Raw genomic sequence first — 9,068 nt, forward strand, 5'->3', positions numbered from 1 at the left:
GGAGGGGAGGGGTTACTCAAGTATATTTGATCATTTCTACACAATTCTTGCATCCATGAACTCATTCCTATTACATAGCAAATCAAATGCAAGGATTATTATAGCGTCCGCCTCACATGAGCAGAAGTGGTTTCATAGTGCCACCCAGTGGTGGCTCTTACTTGAGCCATTATAACCAGCGATCGTGTCTGTTGCCGTTTGACGAGATTAAATTCTGATCGACTAAAATCGCTGCGGTGCCTCAAGTCACTTCGCCAAATACACTGTGAAGTGCATTGACCGTATATTTTGCGGGCGAAACACGGGAGCCAATTGCCCGCGGCAGTGTCCCACAAACAGTGGCGGATCTGAGTGACCGCGTAATGATTTTTTTTTAATGTTTCGCCCCTCCTGGGCATCCGACCTGGGTCCTCTCGCTTGCGAGGCGGGGGCGCTAACCACTACGCTGCAGGAAAATAAGGTTGCGAAGCATGAAGGCCCCAAAAAATCAGGAAAATGGAGCAATTTTTGAGTCGGAAGGGAGTTGTGGGGGAGGAAAAAGTAATCCTGTCGACAACAACAACAACAACTTGCATTTATACAGCGCCCACCCCGCCCCCCCCTCCCTTCACGCCGGGCAGCATCCCAGAGCGCTGTAACGTGGCCCTGCTATGGGTCGAGAGCAGACCTGCTTCTCGTATACGCCTGGATGCAGGTTTGAAAGAAGGCTGTGGTGTTGTGCTGCGGTTTAAACAGGATGACGTAGCATTTGGGGAGGAAATAGCCACCCGTGATCGCGTACGAGCACAAGAGGATGGCGGAAGCTTCGCCCACCACAGCGAAACTGGCCGAGGTGGAGAAGAGAACCAGGAGCCAGAGGGTCCAGGCCAGGAGGCACAGGGCCATGCTCAAGCTGATGGCCTTGGCCTCATTGTAGTTCTTGGGCAGGTCTTTGCTCCAGTAAGCCAAGGAGAAGCAGAGCAGGCTGAGCAGCACGAGACCCACGTTGGACAGGAGCACGTAGAGAAGCGTGGAGTTGGCGCACTCCAGGAGCATTTTCGTCTCCGAAAAGGAGTAGTTGGGCTGCATTTTGCCAGGATCGCACAGGAGCCAGATCAGGCAGAAGACAAACTGGACGGCTGTGCTCGCGGCGATGAACACGTACTGACCCCCGTACTTGACCCAGTAGTCGTAGGCCCTGGGCAGCCTGGTGGCTAGTTTGAAGATGCAGACCAGCTGGAAGGACCTCACCAGCAGGCACGAGAGGCAGAGGGTGAAGCTGACGCCAAATACCAGCTGCCTGACTCGGCAGACGGCAGCATTGGGTTTGCCGATGGAGAGGCAGGCGCTGCCATAGACGCACGCCAGCGACGCCAGGACCAGGAGGCACAGCCGGCCCCCGGCGGCCCTCACCACAGGCGTGTCCAGGTTGGCCACGAAGAGCGCGGCGATGCCGGCTATCAGCAGGATCCCGGCCCCCGACAGCGCGCCCAAAGCGATGGAGATGTTGCTCCCCCAGCTGAGGTACAGCAGCGTTCTGTTGTGGCAAACTACGCTTCTCGTCGTAGACCACTGGCTCGGCTCGCAGGCCGTGCAAACTGTAAGGAGAAAAGACGCCTGGATTTATTATTAATGATCCTTGCATTTGGTGCAGCGCCTTATCATGTCGAGAGGACATCTCGAAGTGTTTCGCAGGCATCACCGCGAAATGCATTGACACTGTGTTTGTAAGTAAACGCGGCAGCACAATTGCGCACAGCAATGTCCCACAAACTGCCCTGGAGTGAACGACCAATTTTATTTGGGGAGGGGAGGAGGTGGGGATTGTTGGCCAGGACACCGGGAGAGAAAATCTCCCTTCTCTTTTCTGAACAGCCCTGTAGGATCTTTAACATCCGCCCGAACAGGCAGACGGGGACCTGGGTTTAACGTCTCATCTGAAGGATGGCACCTCCGACAATGCAACTCACCCTCAGCGCAAATTGGAGCATCGTCTCAGACTGTGCGAGTACAAATCTCGACGTGGGCCTTGAACCTACAACCTTCTGAGTCAGAGGTAAGAGAGCTACCACTGAATCAGGTTGACATAGTATTAGTGTTAGTGCTCGGGTTCCTCTGTTGCCTGGATTCTGTCACCGGTGCTCAGTGTAGCCTATAAGCCACTCGCAAGCCTCCTCGCTGGGCAGGTGGGGTGGTGGGGTGGAGGGGAGAGTCGGAAGAGACAAAGCAGTCACAACCACCCCCCACCCCCCACCCATCCCACTCCCCGTCTCCCCCTGCTATGATGTAAGGATCTTTTCAGAGTTTGCTTCGTACAAACCGGATTGGTTTTGGAAAGTTCCCGCGGGGCAGTCCTTGCACGTGAAGCAACACGCTTTAAATCCGACGATTTCTTTAAACTGTCCCGGTTCACACTCGTTGGAGCAGTTTGACGTCGGAATCTGCTTAGAAAGACAATGAAATGGTTTAGAGTGTAGTATGCCCCTTGGAGGAGGAGTAAGTGGGGTCTCCTTCAAGCTGAACTGGCTCTAAGGTGGCATATGTTTGGCAACGGAATACAGAGAATCTAGCCAGCTCTGAGTCTCTAGTCCGGTTCCTGAGCCAGCCAGGTCCACAGTATCCAGGGCACTGCTGATGACAGTACAGCCCAGCCCGGCTGGACTTGGAAGAGCAGATCAATCGTCCCACTCAGCTCCTGTTAACCCTGCAAGCCAAAGCTCAAACAGATAGAGTGGTCCTAGATGAGTAAGCAGTGGGATAGCTTGCCAGACAGTGATATCGATGTCAAGCTGTGCGGTTTTAGCTGGTTAAACTCCAGCAGTTACCCCAACGCACACTATAGGGTCCCCAAGCCTTGGTTCCTGCCAACCTGCGCCTAATACTTTCCGGGATGAGATGAGCAGGAGAGTAATTTACCGTGTTTCCTTCTGAGTGCCACAGAATCGCCGTCTCGTCGATGTGAAGTTCCCGTGGGCTGGACGTGTAGGTGCCGATCACTCGGAAGGAACACTTTGGTTATTCCAAGCCCAGTGAATGATGTCGTACCCCATCGGAGGGTTCCCGTTCCGGTCGAAGTAAACCGAGGTGTTGTGGAGAGAGAAGCGGACTGCGTGCAGAGCCTCCAGCAGCTGAAACCCAACGGCGACAGAGGAAACGGCAATGAGACTTATCATGTCCGACCCAGGTGCATGCAAATCGATGCTGAATGCTGTGTGATTAATCGCTGCAATGCTACCCGGCTGGTGTGTCAGCCTGGCTCAGTGGGTAGCTTTCTCACCTCTGAGTCAGAAGGTTGTGGGTTCAAACCCCACATCAGGACTTGGAATCACAGCATCTAAGCTGAGACTCTAGTGCAGCGCTGTGCCCTGGTCAACAATCCCCTCCCAAAATAAAATTGGCCACTCACCTCATGGCTGTTTGTGGGACGTTGCTGAGCGCAAACTGGCTGCCGCGTTTCACCCACAAAATACAGTCATTACACATTGCAGTGAATTATTATTATTATGATCATGGTTGAGGTTGTTCCTCCTTAGACTTACCTGCCATGGATAGACCTCGGTGGACCTGTTGCATTCTCCGGTGTTGCATTGAAGTAACTGGTGCAGAGCGTGAGCTACAGCATAGACCGCGGTGTAGACATTGAACGCCACTCGCCAGTCCAGGTAGCCCAACACCAACCTGAGGCTTTCTGAAGGGATTGAAAGGTTCCTGTGATTAATGGGTCCGCAGGTCAGGTCACCGCTGGCCTGAGAGACATTCTGCAGCTCAGAGTATCTTAAATTCTCATAAACTGCCTCCTGCACGAATTGCATGTATCCCACGTCCGTCTGACCCCGCTTGACCCCGATCCCCAGGAAGGTGCCGATTTTCCAGATGTTGGGAATATCGGAGAGAAGCCTCTGGAGGGAGACGTCCTCGCTCAAGATCCACACTTTGCCCGTGACGTTGCGGCCGACTGCCACGCGGAAGAAAAGCTCAGCGCTCACGATCTCGGAAAACACCACCACCGCGTTGGCTCTGCTGTGCATGATGTTGCCGACGATCTCCGCTATCTCCCGCTCGGAATCCAGTCCGTGCTCTGGGATCGTTCCCTGGAAAGCCACACAGATCCCGTTGGCTAAGGCGCCCGCAATGACTTTGAGCTTCCCGTTCACTCCGTACTGATTGCTGCTCCCGATGACCGAGATCCAATTCCACTGAAACCTCCTGATCAATAAGAGAATGGCATCGATCTGGGTTTCCTCACTCGGGATGGTTCGGAAAAACGACGGGAAGCTCCTCTTGTCACTCAGTAACTCGACCGTGGCTCCATAGCTGATCTGTAAAGGCAAGGAAACAACTGGTTAGGAACTTAGGTTAGTAGTGGAGCTCGCAATGGGCCAGTGCATTCAGAGTTTCTGGAGCCGCAGTGTAGAAGACAACAGATAACTCCAACCTGCACTTATGCAGCACCTTTCACGTCGGGAGGACATCCCAAAGCACTGGACAGTAAACCAGAGATGTGAGCTGGCATCAAGAGGGGTGGAGGGCAAGCAGGGGATGGTGGTTGGAAGATGTTCAGAGGCACGGTCAAAGAGGAAGGTCTTGAAGGTGAGACAAGAGAGGGGGTGGGGTGGGGTTCTAGAGGGTGGGGGTAGAAAGGCTGAAAGCCCTACCACTGATGGTGGGTTAGGCAGGGCAGGGGATGTGGAGCAGCCCAGTGCCCGTCGAGCAGAGGTAGCGGACGGGTTGAAAAAATGATGGAAAGCGAGATTAAACCTGTTACGTTGAAAGTCCAGAAAGAAAAGGCAACGTCAGGGCCGAGACCTCGAGAGTTTACAGGGCCAAAGAGCGGCATTTCTCTTGCGAGAGACAAGAGCGAGAGGTCGGGTGCCCCGGACACGGAGAAATCACCTGCGGAATGAGGTCCAGACCCAGGATGGTGGCCGTGATGATGGCGGACTGCGACTGCCACGGACCGATCACGGCGGCCACAGCGGGATGGTGGGAGCACCGCGGGGCTCTGGTGAAGGCAAAACTGGCCAGGGTGTCGATGTTGATCTGGCAGTCATCGAACACCTCGTAGCCCAGGCTGACATTCGGCAGCAACGAGGTGGAGTTGTTGATCTCAGCCATCGCAAACCTCATGGCTTGAAAATGCTGGTATCCGTCGGCCGAAAAGCTGAAAGAACGCAGGGGGGGGCAGTTTAGCGCTTGTTTCAATCGTAATCCCCGATCGAAAACCCTTGCGTTCGACACGGTACGGCTTCGGCGCATTTCGGGGTGGGAGGACGTCCTGGCAGGGCTCGTTTGTGAGTGAAGACGGCGGCCGATTTGCCCACAGCGACGTCAGCCAAGGCTGTTTAGGTGGGACGGTGCTGTGGGCAATCGGCTGCCACGCTCCATCCACAAAATACCCGGTTGATCCGCTTTACAGTGCATCCTTTGAAGCGCTTTGAGACGGCTCTCAACGACGTGATAAGGCGCTGTGTCAAATGCAAGGATTATTATTATTATTATTATTGTTATCGTCAGTTATCATTATTTGAGTTGTTTTTTTTTACCTCTCGCACTTGGGAATCTCTGGCTTGGACCAGTCGGACTGTGCCTCCATGTGGATCTGAAACAAGCCCCCAATCACGTAGTCCGCAGGCAGCCTGCCCTCGCCCCCCAAAGTGGAAGACCACCCCTCTCCCACAGCCCAACCCTGGGCAGCGAAGCTCAGCGCCATTAACACAACACACTGCATTGCCGCTCGGTCAGAACTAGCCTGTGCCAGCAAGTGAGCGAGTGAGCGAGTGAGCCAAAGTCCAGAACTGAATGGACAAACTGAATGATTCCATCATCTCTCCTCCTATGCAAACATGAAGGTGGCAGGAAAATATAACCATAAGAACAGGGTTGCCTTAAAAACACAACATTTGCATTGCGATTACTTATCTACCGGACCAGGGAGGTCGGGGGGGGGTGGGGTGGTGGTGGTGTGTGGGGTGCTCAGTCGATAGCAATCTCGCTGCCACGTTAGAAAGTTGCGTGTTCGAGTGCTTCCCCCACTCCCCACCGACCACGACCACCACCAAGTCTTCTCACCCGGCCTCACAGAGATGTTCCCGGAGCTTTGTTTTCCTCTGAAATTTAGAGAATAAATTGGGATGAATTAGAATTTTAGTGTGCTTAACACTCCCCCTCTCCTCCTCCCCCCAATAGCCCTGCATTTGACTAAGCAAAGCTGTACACCTGTGGGTTCTTAGGAACATAGGAATTGCCATGACAAAAAAAAGGCCAACGTTCATCGAGTTCACCTTCCACTATACTGGTAGTCGCGTGTACAGTCATGGAGATGTTGATAGCAATTAATTCTATTTGGATTTGTCCACAACAGAGTAGGAGGATTTGGGAACTTTAGATCCAAAGTTGCCTTGGTTCTTCCAAGCCATACTACACTTACTATATTGTCCCTCACGTCTCAAATTACTCATATGCTGTATCCCCAAATATTATTTCCTGAAAGAAATTCATCTGATTTGCATTCGAATGAATTGACACTTTCTGTATATTCTGTGAAGCGCTGTTGGGATGTCTCAACAATGTGACAAGGCGTTATATCAATGCAAGGATTATTATTATTATTATTATTATTATTATATCATGCTCATTGTTCTCCTCTGAAGCCTTACATCATGGTGACCAGAAGCTAGAAACACAGAATCTTAGAACCATACAGCACAGAAGGAGGCCATTTGGTTCATCGTGTCTATGCCCAGCTCTTTGAAAGAGCTGTCCAATTAATCCCACTCCGCTGCGCCCTCTCCATAGCCCTGCAAATTAGTCCTCCCCAAATATATATAGCCCCTCAAGCCTGTTCCGCCATTTTATGAAATCATGGCTGATCTGTACTTCAAGTCCAATTACCCGCCCTTGCCCCGTATCCCTTAATACCCTGACCTAACAAATATCTATCTAAGCTGTGGGTGATACTCCAGGGGTTGCCTGACCGGGGTGGGGGCGCGGGGTGGGGTGGGGGTGAATAGAGGGGGTGTCTGGACGTACTGAGGTCATGATGAGGACCCAACGTCCTGACCTTCCTCTCGGTTGGGCTGTCCAGCTGTGATGTGCACTGACCCGTTGGCTGCACCTCATTTCTCATCACATTAATCACGATACGTAGCTTCCTTCCTTCTTGCTGGTCTGCCAACTTTCAACACACAGCAAGGTTTCCAGCAACACCAAGGCTCGATTCCAGCCCAGAACTGCAGAAAAGTTATCCCACCAGAATGCAGCCATAACTAACTAACTAGCTAACTAACTAACTAACTAATCAACTAACTAACAACAAATTGCAGTTAGATAGCGCCCTTCACCTGTGGAGCTTCCATCTCGCTGAGAAAACTAACAATTCCCACAGAAATAGACTTCTCGTGTCCATCTAGACACCCACCCAATTTCTCAATGGCATGATCCGGAGATAACAGAGGCGAGGAACATGAGACAATACGATTTACATTTATATAGCGCTTTTCATGGTGAGAGGACGTCTGAAAGTGGTCTCTACAGAAGAGGAGCAAGTGGTTGGGGGGCCACAGGATGATAATAATACTACTAATAATAATCCTTGCATTTGATGCATTTACAGAGAGTAAACTGTTAACCGCTGTCTCTGACCTCGTAATTGTCTCAGACGTGCGAGAAGCCGACTGACTGTTCGCTTCTCTCTCTGGACATTGTTTGATGCAAGTTCTAAACCACAGAGCAGAGACAAGGGTCACAGTTCCTGTGTCAGAAACACTATATAGATGGTAGGTTTTCACACCATAGATACCTCAGCCTTTGCCCCGTACAAACTTTCTGCATATACTGCGGTTGCAATTCTTTTGGGTGGTTTGCCGAATTGAGAAGAGTATAAAGATGCATTCATTTGTTTCACAACTCTAAAGATTTCAAGGGAGAAATGTAGACAGGTATATGACAGTGAGGGGCTGAACTAGGACTTAAGACCAAGAGGAACAGGAGGTTACAGGCTTGATTCAAGAATTTTTCCATAATTTAAAACAATAATAATAATAATCCTTGTATTTGATATAGCGCCTTATTATGTAGTTGAGACTCTCAAAGCGCTTCACTGGACATACTATAAAGTGGATTGACTGTGTAGTTTGTGGGCGAAACGCGGCAGACAATTGCACGCAGCAGTGTCCCATAGGCAGTCGTGGATTGAGTGACCAAATTTTTTTGGTACACAGAGGCGAGTGGATTCAGGAAACTTGCCGAAGATTTGGCCCAACCCGAGAACTGTTTGCGAGTGCGCTAAACACTACGCTACAGGACTCCACGACATAAAATATTTTAAGGCAGAATAACAATAAAATGATATTGTCGATATACAGCCTGAACGCGTCAGTCCATAATGTCTGAAAGTGATATTAAGAAACTCAGCAGGTAGAAGGAAATTAGCAGCAATAAGGCAATATGACTAAGACGAGGTGGAATGTTGGGTCTCAGATCGTTTTGTGTGCGTGTTTTACAGAAGCCGGTCAGGAGCGAGGATTCTGGACGGTCTACAGCCTCTGCAGGTGGATCATGTTCGGGTTGCTGATCACAGTTCCCGTTCCATTCTGTCACTCGTCCTGTAGCCGAGGTAAGGGCAGCTCTGGTGGATTGTTGGCCAGGACACCATGAGAGAGAAACTTCCTGATCTTTTCAAATAGTTCTGTGGGATCTTTAAGGTCCAGTAGAGAGAGCTCTTCTGATACTTCTGATCATTGAGGTTTCCAATTCCCTGAAGTTGTCACACCCCACGCGCACAGACACACCTCAACCTCTGCATCGGGTACGTTTTCTGCATACACTGCGGTTGTGTTGAAGTGAGAAAACAGATGCGATCATTTGTAATTCGGAAATATTTTACGCACTCCCCCACACCTGCCACTCGTCCCCCCGCCCCCGCACAGGTCATTCTTAGAAACGGTTTTGATATTAAGACTGGATGGAATAGAAATCCACAATTCTACACCATCTTAAGTCTTACAGTCGTCTCACAGGTCGAGTAGGATGGTGCGGATTGAATCCGATGTAACTTTCGAGAGAAAAATGTAGACAGTATATGAAAGTGA

The 9,068-nt window shown here is 50.9% G+C and overlaps 1 protein-coding gene across 1 annotated transcript; it reads right to left on the reverse strand.

Annotated features, from left to right (window-relative positions):
• Positions 1-648: 648 nt before the first annotated feature.
• On the reverse strand, positions 649-5,689 carry LOC103179616 (taste receptor type 1 member 1-like). The gene is made up of 6 exons (XM_042338598.1): positions 5,523-5,689; positions 4,873-5,140; positions 3,519-4,298; positions 3,006-3,107; positions 2,289-2,420; positions 649-1,575 (listed from the first exon to the last, which is right to left on the reverse strand). The coding sequence occupies exons 1-6, from the start codon at positions 5,687-5,689 to the stop codon at positions 649-651; spliced, it is 2,376 nt and encodes a 791-aa protein (XP_042194532.1).
• Positions 5,690-9,068: the final 3,379 nt, after the last annotated feature.

This window comes from Callorhinchus milii, unplaced genomic scaffold (genome assembly GCF_018977255.1).
Source record: "Callorhinchus milii isolate IMCB2004 unplaced genomic scaffold, IMCB_Cmil_1.0 Scaffold10, whole genome shotgun sequence".
In the NCBI taxonomy this organism is placed as follows: Eukaryota; Metazoa; Chordata; class Chondrichthyes; order Chimaeriformes; family Callorhinchidae; genus Callorhinchus; species Callorhinchus milii.

Coding starts and splice junctions, on each gene's coding strand:
- LOC103179616 (XM_042338598.1), bottom strand. CDS start 5,689: ATGGCGCTGAGCTTCGCTGCCCAGGGTTGGGCTGTGGGAGAGGGGTGG. Junction 2,421..3,005: donor GGTACGACATCATTCACTGG/GCTTGGAATAAC, acceptor CTTTCTAAGCAG/ATTCCGACGTCAAACTGCTC. Junction 1,576..2,288: donor ACCAATCCGGTTTGTACGAA/GCAAACTCTGAA, acceptor CTCCTTACAGTT/TGCACGGCCTGCGAGCCGAG.